This window comes from Patagioenas fasciata, chromosome 16, assembly GCF_037038585.1.
Source record: "Patagioenas fasciata isolate bPatFas1 chromosome 16, bPatFas1.hap1, whole genome shotgun sequence".
NCBI lineage: Eukaryota > Metazoa > Chordata > Aves > Columbiformes > Columbidae > Patagioenas > Patagioenas fasciata.
The window spans coordinates 5074036-5094332 of record NC_092535.1 but is presented as its reverse complement, the minus strand read 5'-3'; the positions used below and the strand labels follow the sequence as shown (position 1 = coordinate 5094332).

General features: G+C 51.4%; 1 protein-coding gene across 2 annotated transcripts; it reads left to right on the top strand.

The window, feature by feature from the left end:
* Positions 1–1892: 1892 nt before the first annotated feature.
* On the top strand, positions 1893–18972 carry PKIG (cAMP-dependent protein kinase inhibitor gamma). 2 transcript variants are annotated; one of them, XM_065849762.2, is made up of 4 exons: positions 1893–2246; positions 7352–7418; positions 16774–16949; positions 18048–18972. In XM_065849762.2, the coding sequence occupies exons 3-4, from the start codon at positions 16799–16801 to the stop codon at positions 18125–18127; spliced, it is 231 nt and encodes a 76-aa protein (XP_065705834.1). In that variant the 5' UTR covers positions 1893–2246; positions 7352–7418; positions 16774–16798; the 3' UTR covers positions 18128–18972. The 2 variants fall into 2 exon arrangements, with proteins under 2 accessions (XP_065705834.1, XP_065705833.1); XM_065849761.2 differs by having other exon boundaries at positions 1894–2246; positions 18045–18972.
* Positions 18973–20297: the final 1325 nt, after the last annotated feature.

The window sequence follows — 20297 nt, the reverse complement described above, 5'->3', positions numbered from 1 at the left end:
CCCAGGACCAGACATACAGGACTAGAAGGTTTGAGTAAGACAAGACACCCCTCTTATTTTAAAAGTACACATACTGTGCTTCTGGCTTTCTGAAGTGTTTTGTTGTTGCCATTGCTGTATGTTGCCAGCATTGCCATGGTGCTGGCCACAGGCTGCCAAGAAAACGCCTGGGTTGCTAGTGCAGCATTTGCATCCTTAACAGATTTGGCCTTCAAACGCGGCAGCCCAAGTGTCAGAGTAAAGCTCATAGTCTTCTGGATCGCTTTCAAATATGAGCTGGAGTAAAGAGAAAACCACAGCCATGGTAGAGCCAGCGTAGCAGCCTCCGAGCTGCACTGGCCCTCAGCACCGTGAAGCAGAGCCTTCTCCTGCCGGTGCATCCCATGAGTTCAGACAGAGCCTTGTGGTGAACCCCTCACTGGTACTTCCAAGTAAGTAGTAACTTATGACTCAAAAGCACTGCAGAGAGATGACTTTCTGCCAAGTGATACATCTCAGGAAATCAGACTCGCTTCCCAGGGCCGGTTTTGAAATAGTACTGAATTGAATCACGAGGCCAGTTTGGGATGCACTGAGCATGGGTATGTTTTGCTCTATTGAGGTCCGTGTTCCCCTTCCTCCATATCTTGGTATTGTCACCAGGGTGTTTCCTGCACTGCCTGCTGCTTTTGTTGGTGTTTTTATCTCTTCCTGTGGGCGATAGCAGGGGTGTGGGTACCTGTCACCGTGAACAGTGTGGTTTTGGGCGCGCACACACATATTCTGGCTGGAGGTGGTGAGATCGTGGGAGATGGAGCAGGTCCGGCTGTGCAGCCGGTGCTGGAGCAAGAGGAGAGGCTGGTGCTCTGGGTCCATCTGTCGCAGACCTGCGGGGTGGCAGAGACACCTCTTCTCCACCTGCCTGGCACTCTGTGAGATGGCAGATTGGGAGAGCCAAGCCCTCCTGGCTTGCATTGCTCATTTTGCATGTAACCAGAAATTAAACCTCATCTGGCTCAAGCAGGGACTGGATCCAGTCCTTTGCAGGCATCTTTTGTGCCCTTCAGTTTAATTGTGCCACTTCTTCTCCCCCTAACAAGGCTGAGGACCAGAGTGTCCTTACAGCAGGGATCGAGTGAGTCTTTCACTCTATCAGCAAAGCAATTAGCACTAACGAGCTCTGTTGGAATCCAGGCATTCAGGCAGGAGCAAGCAGCAATATGTAGACCCTTGTGTGTTCACACACCTTCCCACCACACCAGTGGAACTGGGCAGGACCCTGGGCCAGGGGGACAACTGGAGACCTGGCACTGCAATCAGCTCATCCCTTTGGCTTCAGACACCCAGTGGTATCTCCAAGGCTGGTGTGACACAGGGAGCTGATACCATCCAGAGGGACATTCCTGGGGAGACAGGAACAGCCAAAACTTCCTCTGGTCCTGGAGTGGCCCAGAGCTGACTAAGAGCTCACAGGCTTCACAGCCAGGTGTATACGAAGGTATGTGCTTGAGATGCGGTACTGCCTTACCCTGAGCATCTTTCCCCTCTTAAATCTGGCTGCTGTCACCAGCTCTGCATTTCACCCCAAATGAGGCCGGTACCCAGCGGCAGCTGAACTGAGCAGGTTTGGATTTTAACCCGCGGTAGCCTGCAAAACAAAAAGCACTCTAAAAAAATCATGAAGATACTTCCCAGGTACTACGCGTGGTAAAATAGCTCAGGCTGCACAGGGTGTGATGGTGCCTTTGGCCAGGCCCTGATGGAGAAGTGGGATGCAGCTGGGATGTGCATCTGAGCAAAGAACTGGAGAAACTTGGGGGGGAGCAGCCGGAGGAAGCACCGGCAGCAACAGCCGCGGCACCGAAGGGAGGATGTTCGGGCACACGCAGCTGCCAGGAGATGGGGTTACAAGGCGAAGCTAAACAAAGATCTCTGTGAAAAGGAAACGGATCCCTCCTACCGACTGTAAGGTAGGAGCCGAGCGGTAGCTGCTTGACATCATCGGGATGAGCATTGGATTACAGCAGGCAGGGACTGAGTCGGAGGGGAGGAGAACACGCCCCTCGGCCCCAGAAGTGCAACTTCATTTAGCAGCTCCCAGCACAAGGAAACTGCAAGTCTGAAACTGTCTGGGACTCCCCGGGCCAGCTTGGCTGCTCACCACCACGGGCAGAGACGCCAGGAGGGTGTAATCCAGCTGCGATTTCTTCCTTGGTGGCGGGACCGCGGGACTCGGGAGTGGAAAGGCAACGGGAGCCGGGGTGGCCGTAAGTGGGGCTGAGCACGCTGCTGTGTGGGGTTGGTGACGGGCTGGGACAGCGGGTGGCCACGGGATCTGCTTCTAGCTGCCCCCGGCATGGGAACCGCACTACAAAGGGGTGATTTGTTTAGAGATGCAGTTAACTTTTACCTAAACAACTGTGAACAGCAAGATTTCTGCTGGCCACAAAACGTGGGCTGAAAAACTAAGCTGCATCCTGGTTTTTCTGCTGTTGGAAGGAGCTCTTTGTAGGCTGATGGCAGGGAGGCAGCTGCTGTTTCACTTGGAAAAATAACGCTGCTCGGTACTTGCTGCAAAGGGGTAGCATGGAGAGCAGACTCAGCGGTTAGAAATCACAAAGGACCGTGGATCAGTGACCCCCATGGGGATTTTTGGTCTCATTTCTGACGTGTATCCATTTATTCTGAGAAACTCACTGGAGGGAACCCCTTACAGCATCTGCCTGGGGCTCCTCTTTGAACCCAGATGAGGGCTTTGCAGAGTGTGGCAGTGGAAACAGGCTCGGAGGCTCCCTGGCATCCAGCTTTCCAAGCAAATGTTTTAAAAGGCAAAGGCTTGGAATAAAAAAAACCCAACTGCTGTGTGGTGGTATTCTCAGGAGGCTTTACAAATTCCTCCCCCTCGGAGCTGTGTGTCTTTTTCTCCTCTCGCTGGATTCTGCTGAGCAGCTGGTAGCAAGCCGCGGTGCTGAGCTTTCACGTGTGTGTAATGCCTTGGCCCCAAAGGGGTGTTTAGGAAACATTTCCCTTCGCTTGGAAGTGTTAAATGTGTCCACAGAACAAGAGCCAAGTGTGCTGTGAACCCAGAGGCAATGCCCTGGGTGGCTGGGCTGGTGGCACTAACTAGGAGGAGGACACGCTTGGGTCAAAGGAGCAAGAGGCAGCCGCAGCAGAGATGCTGCAGCAGCGCAAGAGCCAGAGGAGACTGCCAGGTGGCAGAGACCATCAGATGGTTGCAGCCTGAGGCTCTTGGCAGTTTGCTTGTGGCAAGGTTGGCGTGCCTGGCTTGGGTAGCTGTGGAGCACACCTTGGCTTCTGGGACTCTTGGCTGTAAAGAACCACCCTGCTAATGCACAGCCACCCAACTGAGAGATTATCACATTTTTACTCTCGTGCGGGATGGTGTTTAGGAAAGAAGGATGCATGAAGAGCTCATCAGCGGCTGGATTCATTCATAGCACAGATATAGGTTAAATGGCCATTTACAAACATGGACACACCAGTAGTGCTTTATCAACACAGAACAGGGAGCTGATACCATCAGACAGAGCTCCCCACGGTAAGTCCCCCTTGTCGTCATTTTCAGGGACAGTTTCCAGAGAATGCAGACTAAGTAGTGCCCTAAAGAACTAGAAATCGCTAGATATGGTACATAGGCTCTCAGTGTACGTAGCTTGGTCATGGAGAGCTGAAAACCCAAAGATGCTGATAGCCATGTGTTTTCCAGCCACCCTGTGCTCAGTGGCTGATTCTGAGGAGGGGTGCAGGCACAGAGTGAGCTAGGATGAAGAGTTTTGCCTTTTTCCCCTTATCCTCTTATTCCAAACAAAGGTACATCTCCTTTTGAGGCCACTCAGAGGAATAACCACAGGCATACAACCTGGCCCTCCAAAATAGCCATGGAAGACGTTTTCCAAGTTGCTAACATGTCCCGATCTCCCATGTTTCAGAGCCAGTTCATGCAACATGCTGCTGTGCATTAATCCCTCCATCCTGTCTGGGCAACCGAACACCAGCATTATTCCTATTTTACAGGGGCTACACACAAAGTAGATGATTTTCCTGGGCTCATACAAGGTCTGTGGCAGAATCAGGGATGAATCTATGAGTCCATAAGGAACAGCAGAAGCTTCAGCCCAGCTTTTCATTTGCCTTTCTATGCCAGCCCTGTTGTGGTCTCTCCCCACTTTCACATTCAAAGCGTGGATCCAAGAGTTCCTCCATGCAACTAGGAGTTTCCTTAGCAAAGCTGTATATGCGGACTGAGCCAGAAAACAAATTTTCCACCACAGTATCCATTTTAGAGAGGATGAGAGGGGAAGAAAAGCAAAAACCACCAACGATGCTTCTAGCTGTCTTTAGCCCACAACTAGAAAGAGCAAAGTCACAAGGGGAGCTGCTCCCGAGGCTTGCCAGCACCAGCCAGTGGGGAGGGAAGGTTCAGGTGTTGTGTGGACTTTGCCCTCACGACAGTTAGAGCAGTTAGAGGGGTCCAGACATCTCTCCAGGATTCAACTGACACCTGCAGCATGATCAGGAAGAACAGCACCTGGACTATGAACCACCTATTCCCTGTTTCAAAGCTTTCCCTCCTCTCCAGCCTGCAGGGATGGGTCCCTTACACCACCCACTGCTGATCTGCACATCAGGCTCCCAGACGCTCCCTCCCCAGCCCAGCCCCGCTGCTCTTTGCACGGCTCCTCCACGCTGGCCGGCCTGCAGACACGTTGTTCATCACAAGCTGCTGCCTTGGGAGCTCCCCGGCAAGCATCCAAATGCCAACATTTGTTGATATTTGCAATGATGTAATAAGCCAGACATATCCCCCACTGTAACGTCATCAGCTTTACTGGGATGACTGTTTCCACAAAGTGTAAATAACCTGTGGTGCTCATTGCCACAAGATATCACCGGAACAGAGAGCTCAGAAGGCGCTTCAATAGATACAGGTAGTTATCTCTGTGTAACAAAACAATGCTGGGTATGATTGGGAAGATATTGCATTTTAAGGATTATAAAACCTGGTTCACAGTCATTAGTAACTGATTAAAAATATTCCACTAGAATTAGTTTTCTTGTACCTCTGAGGCTGAGGGTGGCAGCTGCTGCTGGGGACAGGGCACTGAACGAGGTCTCAGCCCCGTGCACAGCCTGTTGTTTACCCAGGAGTGAAGAGACGCAAGAACAAGCTTCTCCCTGCTGCCATCACCTCTCTTGAAAACAGAAAGGATTTCCTCTCTGGATCAAAAGCAGCACCAGAACAGCTGTTGTGTAGAATAATGCTCAGTTCTGCTGAAAAGCATCCTGGGTTTGTTTGGAACATATATTCATTTTGAAGCAATGCTGAGAGCACAGAGTTGGTTTTGTGTTTGTTCCTTTTGGGTAACAGCTGATAAACACAGAATGTGAACCCCAAACATGCATCATGCCGATGCCCTTATAATTAATTCCTGATGGGGTATGCATGTCTAGCTGTCCAACAAACGTTTCCACAGGGGTCCCAAAGTAATCTGTGATACCTTGATGGGTTATGGGACTAGATGAGAAAACAAAGTGTCCTGTAACAAGTTACTTTAGCCCATCCTTAGTCACACTGCATGGACTGATCCGCTTCACCAGCCTTAAATCCCCAGGCTGCCAGGGTGGGGTATCCCATGACCTTTGCACAGAGGGGCTTTCAGCGCTCTGCCTGTCACAACATCTAGAGAAACATCTAGCCAGAGCCCTGGCTGCAGGACTGTAAAGCCAATACCAATTTCTAAAGAGTTTCTATGTCCAAAATCACCTGATTGTTTTTCTTGAAAGAAAACGTGGGTTTTCCCCCCACCGCCCATGGGGAACAGGGCTGCTCAGTGATAACTCCTACTTCAGAGCATCATTGCTCCAATTTGCTTTAAGTCTCTCTCGGCAGAGAGCCATGTATTTTGAGATACTTTGCAAAACATCTGATGTGCTGAAGGTTTAACTATTTGGGCTACGTAACACACGAGCCGGAGCAAGGCAGGAAGGCAAAGGAGGAAAATAAAGCGTCGTGGATTTCCAAAACTGGCTTGCTTGCTTCCTTCCTGCTTTTGTTTGCCTGCTTGATGCCCCAAAAGGGTGATGCATATTCACAGAGTAGTGGGAATCCTGTTTCTCTTCTGGTCCAGTGTTTCCAGTAAGCACTTCACTATAAATGGGGATAAACACTAACAAAAGCATATTGTTAAATCCCCAGCTCTTTGGTTGGCTACTGTCACGATCATAATTAGTATTTTCCACTTCTGTAAGCCTGTCATCTGCAGACCTGAAAGTACTTTACAAATATTTGAACCATCTAGCGAGGGGAGCTAGTATTAATAGCTCCATTTAACAGATGGGCAAACTGACACACAGCAGCAGCAAGTGCCCTGTCCTTGAAGCAGGGCCAGAGCCAGCAAGTGGTTGGCTCTAACAACGGGGCAGTTTTAAAAGTGGGTCAAAAAACAAAGAGAAAGGCTGTAGATTGATACCAGCTTGGAAGGTGATGGGGAATAGTTCCAGCCAGAATGGTACTCAACCCAAATGGGCCAGAGAGATGAACTGTTGGATGAACTACTGCTTATATGGTTAAATGGTTCATCTCTTGCTTTCTGTTCTGCTAATATTTGTCCCTGGGACAACGTGAAAAAAACAGTCCATGATGTTCCAAGAAGTCTGAAAGCTGAAACAGCTGCTAAAATAAGCAAGTGTCTTGTTGGCTGGGCTCTGCAGGTCAGGAGATTGCAATGCACCCACAGATGTTAAGGCCACAGAGGAAATGTCTTTGAGCTGGGGCTTAGGGACTGGGGAGAAGGGACAGCTGTGCAGAGAGCACAGAAACCAGAAGGAGCAGACACACCAAACGAGGCGGCTAAAAGTACCAGATCAAACTTCCCCTTTTGCCTCAGAGAAGCTGATATGGAAGTTTCACTTCTTTAAGGGGCACTGGAGCTGCAAACCAAGATTCATTTATACTCTTGGGCAGCCGTCAGGTCCCCCTGTGGTGCCGGTCGAGGGAAGCGAGTTGCTCAGGTTCTCCCCAGCGCACGCACAGGAGGGCAGCAAAAGGAGAAGCAAAACCAAAGAGAAGTTCTCTGTGAAGCCAGGACTGGACTTTCCTCACTCTTAGACACAACAAACCAAATCCCTGTTAGCACAAACCCGCCCGAGAAGGTGCCGTAGAAACTCTACCATCCCACAGCCCTTTGCTTGGTGTCTCCACGCTCGCCAAGCCTTCAGCTGAGCTCTGCCAGACCCCACGTCCCCTTTGCTGTCCTGGTCACGGAGGGTGGAGAAAAGCAGCTGAGCTTTGTGCTTCCCAACAAAAGCACAGAGAATGTTTTCTTATGTTTATTTTCTTTTCCTCCCGCAGAAGCTGTGCCTTGCTGCGCATGAAGCTTGTTTGAAGTCATGTCCAGAAGGAAAGTCAACTAAATCAGGTAGGGATTCACACTATGGACTGACACACTTTTCATTCACTGGGACATATTACATGAACAGGAATGGGGTTTTTTCCTTCCTATTTTATAGAACCATTTGGCCTCTCTCTATATTCTGAATGACTATATGCTAGAAAGGTGCTAAAAGGAAAAAAAATACCAATAATTCTGCTGTAATGACTTTCCTGCTGTATTTTCCATAATTCACAGCCACATACTTGTACCAAGGCACGTTCCAAAGCAGATTCTCGGGGCAGCCCCTAATGCTACATGGCCTTGTCTCTGCCAGTGATGGGGATGTTGTGAGCAAATCCAGCTCACAACCTGCACAGGAATGTTGTTTGCCCGTACATAACCACGTAAGCAAGTTCTGCTCTGCACGTACAGTCAGCCCAGCAAGATCCAGGGAACCCCCAAAGCTCAACCTTTTGTAGCACTTGCGTAAACGGCAGATCCGCCAGCTCACACAGTCCTTTCCGTGGTTTCTGCCCTCAGAAGTCTCCTCGGCCCTCAGATCATCTTGCTGCTTTCTCTTGTTCCTGCACTGAGCTTTCCTTTCCACAGAGCTGCCACGGTTGTGTTGCTTGCAGATCTGGCAATATAGGACCTCAGAACTATTTGGTGCATGTGGACATTCCTCCTGCAGGTCTCTCAGAGCAGTCATCTCTTATATCCAGCATCTTTCCCATGTATACTAGACACACTCTGTGTCCTTCTGCACCCAGGCTGCATTTTGGTGGGTCATGAAATAGTTGGCAATTCATTTCATTACAAGCTTTCCCTTTTCTGAGACTGTAACTTGTGATGATCACTAAGCATCCCCAGTGTAATGTCACAAACACATCTCGAGCACCGCTTAACTCGTGTCTAGATGTCACATCCCTGGTGACTTATGCAGAGAGATTTATCCTGCCTGCAGAAAGGATCAGGAGCTGCTATCACCTAACACAGACATACAAAAATTCCCTATCCATCACAGAAGTACTCAGAGGAGAGGCTGCGCAGGCCAGCATTGCTTTCTCTGCCCAGGTCCTTGCAAGGGAGCACAGCCAAAGGGACAGGGACAACTCAGTTCAGTGGGTAACAGAAGCCATGGAGCTATCTGAAAGGGCTTAGCTCAGCCACCACTCACTGCCAGCCTGTTTTTAACTCCTACACTTTCATTTCTATTGCATATAAAGGACCAATAGCACCATTCCAGCCACCTCATCCTTTTCACAGCTCCCAAAGACCGACCTTCCCCCTGCTCCTGTCTTCTCAGACAAGCGCTGCCCCTACCCTGGGCTGGCAGTCCTGCTGGGGCTCTCTGCTGCATGCTGGGGTGGATGGACAGGGCAGCCAGCTCCAGAGAGCAGAGCTAAGCCCAGTTTTAGCTAATCAGCCTCATTCCACACTGACATTCTCAAGAGTTGCCCTGGTTATTTTTAAGCACTGCTGGGAGCTGCCAGGGCTCTCACACCTCAGGAGGTTTCACAGCTTCTCGCTCAGCCCTGTACACCACCCTGAGCCAGAAGGACTCTTTGGATGCTGGATGGGACTTCCCAGGGGATTGTACAGCCTGAATGAGGAAGACTCAAGGCTGGTGGCTTCGAACTTCATGCCCCCTGTGCTAAGCAGAGCTTCCTCAACTAGCAGCAGCCAAAACTGCACAGCTACAGCCTGCACAACACCTCTTCCAAGCCAAGTCCTTCCCAGCCACACAAGCACTGCTTTCACACAGCAGCAGAACTCGGCTCCTCAGATGATAAAGAAAAACTGGACAAAATTGCTCTTTTTTTCCTTGCTAGGCATAAAAATAAAGACCCATCCTTGCTTACCTCTGTCCTGTAGAAAGGTCTCTCTCCACCCAAACAGATCTATCCCATCAAGGCTTGCTGTGGCTTCACCTTCCTTTTATAAGTAACAAGGGCAGCTGTGCTAGAAAATAGCCCCAGCTGCATCTCCTCTGCACCTATTTGACTTCTCCTTGCCCAGCAAAGCTTGCAAGGTGTTGGGGAAGGCGTGTGAGGTGTGCTGGGATCAACATCTCTGGGCAGGAATTCAAGTGGGTTTGAGTAGGTGATGCTCACTCAGAGGTCAATGCCCTGGTGTGATCAAAACACCTGTGGGACCACTGGAGAGTTTGAGGTGAAATCTAGCAGGGACTTTTCCTCCTGAATGATCTGGGGGAAGACAGGGAACATGAGTGTGAAGGGGATCCCCACTGCAAAACAGTCCACCCCATGGCCCAGGTGTGGTGGGGTGACTGCACATCACAAGCAGGGACAACATGAATCTCCCTGGAACAAGCCTGCAACAGCAGCTGTGGGGCTTTTGCAGCTGAAGGGTTTAAAGTGACTGGTCTGTGGTTCCTCTGCTTTGCACGCTCAAGCATTAGCAGATCTTCCACACAGTCACTGGTTTTGTTTATGTAAAAATAAGTTGACATACAAAGGCAGCTAAATAAGAAGTTAGGAGAAAATAATGGAGAAGGGACTTGTAGCCTCATCCTGCATACAGCTTCGAAAGGGTCTCTGCAGGGGACAGAGGGACCCATGGGTGCTGGCTGACAAGGCGGTGGGTGCTTGTGGCCGTGCTGGATGAACACAAAGGGTCTGGGTTGCTGCTCTCAGCTATGCAGGAGTCAGAATGTCACATCCACCCAGTGCGAGTCTGGCTTGAAGGGCTGAAAAACAGGGGAGAAGGTGCCATGTCCTAAGGTCTGCTGGGCCTGAGCCTTGTCCTGCTCTGCCACCCCATCCGTCAGAGGATGTGTGTTATTCAGAGTGCCCTGGTTTGTCAGCACCTTGAAGCCGTGGGATGTGAAAAACAAGCTTGACCTGGGAATAAAACAAAATACAGCTGCTGTCACGGCAACTGTCTCCAAATGCACGAAGAGGCCAATTATTTCCATTAATCAACTTAGAGAGAGGCTGCAGAAGAGGCTTAAACTGCAGCCGAGGTTGGGTGCTGAGGGAAGGGAGGAACAGAGAGCTCCATCAGACCTGGTTACCAAGGCAAACAGTGATTCCTCTCGCGGTGGAGGGGTTTGGGAGCAGCCACTCCGCACCCATGCCCCATGGGGACTGGCAGAGGGGTGCTGATGCCCCATGGGGACTGGCAGAGGGGTGCTGATGCCCCAGGTGTGGGGGTGCAGGCTGGCAGTGCCGAGTGGCCAGAGCTGGGCACCGGGCTGCCCTCCTGGCAGCCAGATGGACAGATAGACAGGCGGCTCCCTCCCGCCATCGCCCACACATCCTGACAATAATGAGATGCTGAGCAATCCCCTCCTGCCTCCCCCACTCCTGCCCAAGCCTCCCCTGGGGACCGCAGCAGCGCACATGAGGGCTCACCCTACGTGCCAAGGGGCAGCCAAGATTTTGAAATCTGGCTGGAGCATCTCTGACGTCAGCTGGGAGCCAGGCGGTGGCCCGGGGGACGTGGGGCAGCAGGACATGACTTGGTGCAGCAGACACCCCAGTGGGGGTCCCTGGGGATGTGCTGAAGGCCAAGAGGGAGGGGAGGGAGTTTGGGGAGCTTGGTAGAGCTAAATGCAAAGCTTGTGAAGTCACAGAGGAGTTAGTCTAAGCCTAATTTTAAATCTGTGGCTAAGCAATTAGTCACCCATTCTATGAGCATCAAGTGGTCTGTTCTGTCAAACAAGGGCAAAGCAAATGCCGGGATCTGTGTATGAGCACCAAGCCTCAGTCCCTCTGCTCTATCTGCTCTCCTCCTATATCAATTATAATTTTCCATTAAGTCCTAGAGAACCCTAAAAGCTCTGTTCCTGCAAAACTAGTGCAGTGGCTGGAGAAGCTGCAATGTCCACAGTGGCTGAATTCATTGTGTTTAGTGTTAAGAGCCAGAGGGTGTGGAGTTATTACAAGGCACGGCACAGCAAAAGCCTTATGAAAACACCCATGCGCCATGCCCAACCTTGACACCTCTTAACTGTCAACGTGTGGTGAGGCTTTTCTGCACTATTCTCACTGGGAAAGAAGTTGCTGAACACATGAGATGAACACCTGTGCCGTGGTAGGAGATCAGGCTGCTGCCCTGGTCCTGCCTGTTTTCGCACCCAGCCAGGAAGGTCAGGGCTCACCAGTTTGGAGCCCATCCGTTCTGGCCAGTAAGACCCACCACCACCACATTTTGGAGAACACAGACCCAGCAGGAAAGCAGGGGAGCCTTACCAACACTGTTAAATTTGTAGCTGCTACCAGACCAGGCTCCCAACGGGACATCTGCAGCTTTAGTTCGGCTTCTGACCGCAGATCTAAGCTCTAGTGCATGGGGGTCATGAGCTAGAGCAAGGCCTTGAAGGCACGAGCAGAGGTCTAAAAATACTCTCTAACCATGATAACACCGTTACAGAACCCTCCTTCTTTGATGTGCAACCCCTCATGCATGTTCCCAGACAAGAGCTAGTGGAAAATTTGCTGCAATTCCAGCTGGAAGTTGTCAGACAGTTGGTGGAAACCCCCTGACCTCAAGTACTGGCTTCAGCACTACAGGACTTTTTTTCCCTCTGTGCTGGATGTGACTCTCCCAGCAGGAAACCTCACGGCAGACCCACAGGGAGCACAGAAATCCCGGTGCTCCCAGCTCTGTGTTCTACCAGGCCCCCCTCTGCCATAAACCTTCTTACACTGTAAATATTTTAAAAGTGCTGCAGGGCGGTTGAGCATGTTTTGCTGTTGTTATGGATCCGGCCTCAGCAGGCGAGGTCTAATAATAGTCACTGTACCCTGGAATGGAAGGGCAAGGGGCACTGCACGATGGGGAGAGCTCGAAGGCGTCTGCACAGCTTCATGCCCTGGTCCATGCAGGGTCACAATGAAGGGATGCGAGGCATGGGCAGAAGGAGGGGTTGCATCCCTGTTCCCCAGCAGAACTTTGAAATTTCGCCCCAGAAACACAGCAAGGTTTAGCTTGGCTTCCTGGCTTTATGAATCGAGAAGTTACAGAGCATTAGATCCTCTAGTGTGACACCAAGAAGGCAGGAGAGCATGTCCCAGCCGGGCTGCAGGACTGGGGAGCCATCTCCAACCGGGACCCGCAGCTGTTGGTTCCAACTGCCGCTGGCAACGGAGTGGGGCCACAGCCGGGCAGCAGCAGCAGCACAGGACGTGAGTCTGTCGGGGCTCCTGCCCCTAGGGAGATGGGTGTCCCTGTCCCTGCCCTCAGGGGCTGACTCTGTGGCCACAGAGGTGGCTGAGGGACAGGGCTTTGCTCCTGGGGTGGCCCGGGGGACAGCACGGCAGGCCGAGCAACTGCTCCTGCCTGGCCCTGAGGAACGGGGAGGTGTCTGAAGAGAATGGTGAAGGGTCTGGGTAACAAGTCTGATGGGCAGTGACTGAGGGACCTGGGGGGTCAGCCTGGAGAAAACAAGGATGAGGGGAGACCTCACTTTCTACAGCTACCTGAAAGGAAGTTGTAGCATGGAGGGGTTTGGTCTTTTCTCCCAAGTAACAAGCTATAAGGATGAGATGGAATGGCCTCAACTTGCACCAGGGCAGGTTTAGATTGGATATTGGGAACAATTTCTTCCTGGAAAGGGCTGTTGGGCATTGGAACAGGCTGCCCAGGGCAGTGCAGGAGTCACCAGCCCTGGAGGGGTTTACAAGATGCCGTGATGTGCTGCCTGGGGACACAGTTTAGTGACAGACTTAGGTTATGCTTGGACTCGATCATCTTCAGGGGCTCTTCCAAACCATTCTATTCTATGAAAAGCAGGCTGGCATTCAGCCTTAGCTAAGCAGGCCTTCACCTTTGCTCTCTTTAACCTTGGAACCTCCTTCCTTACAGCAGCCCAGCTCTGCTCTGCTGGACACCCTTGGCCCCAAGGATGGCTAAGAAGGAGCCTGAGCTGCCTCATGCCCCAAAGTGCCGCAGCTGCCCTGCACAGATCAACAGGATGCAATCTGACCCACAGGCCCTTTGCTCTCACTGCAAAGACAGGTTAGGTGCAGAGGAAAATAGTAAGGAGGGCACGAGGTAAGCGAGGCAGAGCAGAAAGCAACAAAGCCAACTCAATTCAGCACAGCCCGCTGATAGCCAACATCAGTGCCAAGTCCAAAAATAGCCCTTCCTAGCCATAAAAACCTGACAGTTTAACCTACACAAGGGACAGATGCAATATCCTCTGAAGGGTTTCCTTGAAACTCGAGGCCAGGGCTGGGTGTGACTGTGACATCCATCCCATCCCTCGCAGTGACACCCTGGCTCACTCGCAGGGCTCGTGTTTGCTCTGCAGACAGGACTTTAACTCTGCGGCTGGAGTTTAACCCACCCCTGCCATTTCCACATCATTTCTCTGCCACTCTCATATCATTTGCAGTAACTGCTCACAGGCCCTGGGATCTGTGCTGTGGAGAAACAGGCAAGGGGGAAAATGGCAATTAACTGCTGGCTTGCCAGTGGGACTGAAAGGGACACTGAGCTGGCCCAAAAGAAATGCCACAGTTTCTTCTACCAAAGGCAGAAGAAACATTTAACCCTTTCATTTCTTAGCAACCACCTTCAAAAAGGGTACAATTCAGCCCTGCTGTGCGGAGCCACAGCTCCCCAGAGCAGAGCCAGCTGCTGGGTGACATCCCCAGAAAATGCCAGCGAGCCCAGCTGCGGTGCCACCGCAAAACGGCTCTGGGAGCCCAGTCCATGCCAGCAAAGCCAAGACTATGACAGCTCCAGATTTTTCAGTCCTTGCAAGACACTGGAAAAATAAGAGCGGGCCGAATGGCAGGTTTGGCAGAGTTTATTGCAGCCGGCAGGGGAGCAGAGGTGGCACAGGGGATGTGTCTGGTGTCTGTGGCAGCTTGCAAGGGGCTTCCTCACTTGTGGCCAGCTGCCCTGGGACAGGCAGCACCGTGTCCCCGTGGTGGAGAGGACACAGCCTCCCTCCAAGCAGCACAGAGAAGCTTTTCAGGAATGTGCAACGGGCAGCAGGTCCCAGCCCCCTGACTATGGCTTTTGTCACTGCGCCATGCATCCCCTGCCCCGTCCCCACGGGCTGGCACGCTGTCCCAAGGGTGCAGGGACCATTCCTGTTCCCCATCAGCAGCAAGGAGGGCAGGGAGGCAGCAAATGACCCTCTGGGGACAAGCTGAATCATCTCTTTGAAGCGCCTTGGAAACCCTTGCGCGATGTAGCATGTGCTGTGCTGCGGGCTTATTTCTGCAACGTCTGGCAAGAGCTGGCACATCAGCCCCTCCCACTGGCCCACAGGAATATGTAAAACCAAAGATGGGGAGCTGGTGGGTGATGAACCCTCCCTTGTCACCCCCTGCCACCGCTAAATGACTGTCCATGGTGACGCAGTTTCAGGTTGAACTACGTGGGCAAGAGGGAAGGTGATTCCTCTCTTGCCCCTGGCAGATGTTAAAATATGTTTCCGCTGACTAAAAAACCCCTGAACTGTTTTGCACCTGCCTGGAAAAGTGAAAATGCTCTTTAAAAGTCAGGTTTTTCTACCAAGAACTGAGGGGCCCCATGCCATCACGTCCTTGGTCCAACAGCTGCCCAGAGGCAGAGGCTGGAGTGTCTCTGCCAGCGGGGAGGGATCTGCCTGCAAGGCTTCTGAGAGCCGCCCACCTTCAAAAGCCTGAAGGAACTGCACAAATTTGAAAGCTTTGCTCATAAATCCGCCCCTCTCCAGCTCTTTCCATGGAGAGTTGAAGGCAGGAATCTTCCCAGCCGAGGAAAATAAATAAATCACACACGCCACCTCCCGGCCATCGAGCTGGGACCAAACCTGCCCTTTTCTGCACACTTGGCTCCTGCCCCTGTTTTAAATGCGGATCCCATCCTTTCCCCGTGCCATGGGGCATTCAGTCACTGGGCAGAGCGCTGCTGCAGCTGAGCACACCAAGGGACATCAAGGGAAAATGCTGCATCCCGGGGCTGGTCGGCTCTTGCTCCCTGGTTTGTGGAGACCATTCTGCAAACCAGCTCCTGGTGCAAGGGCAGGAGGACTCCTGATCATATCAGATCTGGACTGGCCTCACATTACAGCTTGTGGAGATGGACCCCGGTCCTTAGGGAAGCCTCCCAAGTCCGTGTGACATCTCTCTGGCAGCTACAGGTCAGCAGGAGCCTCTAAGCTGCGAGGAGGACCTGTCGAGGAATGATGGATGCTCAGTGGGACATTAACCTCGAGTGAATAACAAGCAGTGGGATTTTTGTTTTTACATTAGACACCAGCATTTCTAATCAGAACCTCCTTCAAGTATTGACAACACCAGCAGGGCTAGAGGCATTTTTTACAGCAGGCAAAACCGCAGATAAGACAACTATTAATCTCTAATTTCTGCACAGAAAAACAAACTGAGTGCCAAACTGAGTAAACAGGAGCAGAACCCAAGGGCACCAGGTTTCCAGTGCAGAGGCAGCTTGTGCTCGCCAGCTCTGTGCCCAGGAGCCAAGACACCTGTGATACATCCCCTGAGCTGCTGAGGTCTCTGGACTCAATGCTGTCAATTTAAACCATCAGTTAAAATGAAAAACCAACAGCTGGAGGACTCACCAGGCTGACCTAAGAGCTGGCTCACAGCGGGTGAGAGTGGCCATTCTGAGCTTTTCTTTGTGCTCTGTGCTCGGCACAGAAACAAACCTGGAGTGAAGGGATCCAAACATCTCAGAAAAGGGCGGATTTTCACGTGTTAAACGTGCTTATCTCAAAGCCATCCAGCGCAACCCTCGTTCAGTGACATCCAACAGCCAGTGGAGGCCAGTACTGATCCAAAGACCTGTAACACACTCCCCTGCTCCCTGCGTTCTCCAGTGTGTATCCATGGGGGCCTGATCGTTTCCCATTACAAATTCAGGTTGGATCAGCACCCCATCCCCCGTGCAGCGAGGCAAACTTGGCCTCTGTTCAAAGCTTTTGTGGCATTTTGAGGAGAAAGGAGGGCTTTTTCTGTAAGCGCTTTTCTTTTGTAGGAAGCAGCTGCTACAAGCGACCTTGCAGCTCCTAAAGAACGCCAGAAACTCAAAAGGAGAGATGAATGCCTTGCTTTGCAATGGGGTGGCAGAGCAAGGGCTGGTGAGGCAGCTGGGATGGATCCTTCCTGCTTACCTGCCCTCAGCTGGCACGGTGGGTCACCCAAAACAGTGGGTCATCCAACACAGTGGGTCACCCGACACATTCGGTCACCTGGCATGGGGGGTCACCCTACATGATGGGTCACCCACTCGCCCCACGTGACGGGGTTGATATCTGAGATTTCAGCAGCTCCTGTTAGAGGAACCGGAGCAGAGTTACAGGGACTATTTTTTCATGCTGTAATTTAACTCCACGGAGTTACCTAACCTGGAGGGGGCCATGACTCGAGCCTTGCTGAGCAGCCTTGACCTCACAGCTGTGTTTTCTCCACAGCATTTCACAGACATATAGAGATGCAATGGAGGTAGAGTCCAGCACCTACACTGACTTTATTTCCTCTGATCGGGCTGGCCGGAGGAACGCTGTCTACGACATCCAGCAAGAGGCAACCACCATCAGCATGCGTAAGCTGACTGGGGACATAGGTAACCTCTCTGTGGAAGGACCAGGTGAGCTGCTGCACACACCAGTAAGCCCAGTTCCTGGTGCTGGAAGGGCAAGGCACGAAATGGCAGCGCAGCTGACTGGTGCGTCCCTGGGAGCATCACAGGTGCTCAGGAGGAACGTCCCGTTCCTCGCTGCAGTCAGCGCCTTCGTGCTTGGTGGGTGCTCAGCGAGTGGGAGACTCCCCGGGCTGAGGGGCTGTTGCAACAAATAGGATGGTCCTGGGGTTCACTGCACAATCCAGTCGAGGCCTTTTGCGTGGTGGGTTTGTAGAGGCATGAGTGTTCAAACAAGACATGGACCGACCAAGAGTGAATTACAAATCAGTCACATCTTAGGCTTTATAGAAAACCCAAATTTGGGGCAGGTTACAGTTAGCTTTTTCTTTGTTGGCTGGTTTGAGGATTTCTAAAGACAAATCAGCCTTCAAATAGTTCCACAGTGTTTAAAATAACAACAGAAATAACTTTAAACACCACTAGCCATCTCTGAATCTTCTCCCATAGCCCAAACACGGCAGCAGTATCACCATGCTCAATTCACGCTGACCAGCTGACTACAACCAGCATAAATCCGCCATCCAGAGCCCGAGCAAACCAGCCAGACTGATTTCACTAATAAGCCACAAAACATACAGCACCACTGCAGGGGATAAGCTCATTTTTTGCCCTTTCTCTTTTACTCCTCCAAACTACAATCTGTAACTACAAAAAATACTTTAAAACACATTACCCCAATGTGTCCATACTAGCATATGCCCATCCACCTGTCCATAGAAAGCATAAATCAGAGATAAAAGTAGCTGCCAGATAGCTGCCAGGCTGTTGGGCAGACATTCCTGGAGCACTTGCAAGATGCTGTTAAGGAGAGCACATCCCTGCCCCAAGGCTCCCTCCCAGCATCACCAGGTGTCAAGAAGCCTTTGTACTGCAGGAATGTGAAGGGAGGGAACTCAATACTCTTAAGCAAAATACATGGCTGCAGGAAGGTAGTGATAGGTCCTCAGATGGCAATCTGAGTGCAATCAGCTGTAGCAGTTACTGGTCACTTGTGTTCTCAGCAGTGTAACCAACTGTGCTTTCTTCCCAATCCTCCCTCAGCAGAAACCCAAGGAGATGCCTCTTCTTCTGAGAACAACCCTGGAGCAAGTCCAAATGAGCAAGAAGGCAGTCCCTCCCCGTGACAGCGTGCAGGGGATGGGATGGGAGGAGGGCCTTGCTGTGAGCCTGGAACAAGAATTTGCTATTGAATCTGCAGATAAAAGCCAATGTGGGACAGCAAGTTGTCTGTCAAATGCCTCTGCTGCAACCATTTTTGTTTAGAGAGCCACGAGATGCTGTGCAAGGACTGGCACCTCCGAAAGACTTCTGCTCCCATCCCTAACGATTTAGAGCAACACTGCCATGGTTGCAGTGAGATGAGCCATTCTCAAGATGCCTTAGCTGCAATTTTCCCCTCGGGAAAAAGCCAATTTCAGTAATAATAGACACATCAGACTTTCCTGTCCAAGGTACCTTCCTCCTTCACAAATTTAGACTATTATTTATTCTGTTTCCATAGATTAGAAATTTAGATTATTGGTTTTTCTAAGCCTCACCCTCATCCACATCTTAGACCTGACTTGGCCTCTGGACCATCCATGTGGCCTCTTGTCAGGGTGGGCAGCGGGGAGGGGACCCGGCCAGTCCCGCTGCCTTCATGTCACCTGTGCTGCTGCCGCTTGGCATCAGGAAAGGACCAAAGCACAGCTCCGTGTGGGCGAGCTCCACCTACAGACCCAGCAGCACCAGCCACAGGCATCTTTTTCTTTGGGTTTTAGGATTTTAAGATCTTGTTAAGGGGAGGGGAGAAACATTTTGCTGGTTTGACTGTTGAAATTCAGGCTTAACTTTGCAAGCTGTTAGCCCAGATGATCTCTGGTAGGATCTCACACTGTTCTCTCTTTTAGGAGACATGTTTTGTGTTAAAGATGGTTTGATAAAACTATATAAGCTGTTGGAATAAATAACACAGCCTTCAAGTACTGAAGGTGTTGTTTTCTGCCTGCATGTTTCTTCTTCCTCTGTTTTGCCTTGTAGCAGGCTGAGCTGCAGGGCTCAGCTTACCCTGACAGAGCTGTGTTACAGGAGAGTCCCTTCCATTTGGGTCTGTTTTGCAGCACCCAGGTGGAAGCAGATGTAGTCAGCCACAGAAAACGTTAGAAGTCTGCCCCAGCTTTCTCAAGTTTGCTGCCGAGCAGCACTTTCCCCAGACGTGTTTCACCTGCTGTGGGAGCTCAAGGCTGGCTTGGGACTTGGTGGAGCAGCCCAGACATCAGCAGATGTCTTCACTCTGCAGCACAGAGCCACAAGGACATCACCATGACAGCCTAGGGAAGAACTGAATGTTGCGGGTTTGAGATTTATTGGTGAAAACTAGGCCATAAGTAAGCAGAGAAGCAGCTGCCAGAGCGGGAATTGTCTGTGGGCCTCCAAAAAGCAACGGCCACAGGGCCGGCAGAGAGATGTCCATGGCTCCAGCCCCCATGGGAAACAAGGACTTGGCAGTGAGGTAGCAGCTGCATCTGCTGCTTTGGCAGCTGCAAACCCGCTCGGTCCTGGAGCTGCCTGGATACCATTGCAGCTCCGTGCCCAGACAGCAGCCAAGAGCCTGCTCCCATTTCCCTGTGCTGGGGGGCAAAACAGCAGGGAGCTCCTGGGTTTGGCTGACCACACACTTGGGTGTTTAAGCCCTATTTCCAGCTCTCCTCACTGCCACTGAACAGTATTTTTGGCTTGCGCTGACACACACAGAGAAAGCCAAAGGGCAGCATAGAGGGACTATGCAGCAAGCAAGACCTCCAGCAGTCAAGCACGGGCTAATCTTAGGTCTCCCTGGTCAGAAAATAGCTGTTCCAGAATTATATTTAGGCAGATGATTAGGGACCCATTGGCCAGCCAACCTCAGAGACCAGGCAAGAGGCATCAGGTTCCCCCCTGCAAGCGAAAGAGCTGGGTCAGCTGCCAGCACCGATTGTGCTGAAAGACCAAGGGCACTGGCTTAATCCAGCCACATCCTGACTTACAAAGCTGTTAAACACAGGGATGCTCCTGGCCCTTCACTTCTGTTGAACACAGGGGCACGCTGGACGTCCCAAAACTCTGAGCACTAAATAGTCAGCAAGTCTTTCAGCAAACACTGACAGCACAGTCCAGCCCAGCCCAGCCCAGGCTGCACCACTTTGGCTTTTGGCATCAACCTCCTCTGCAAAACTCAGGAGATGCAGAAACAACCTCTTGTAAACTATTTTGGATACATGCTCGAAAAAGTGAGAGTACATAGTGCTGGTGCTGCTGTTCCAGCAGTGAGATACA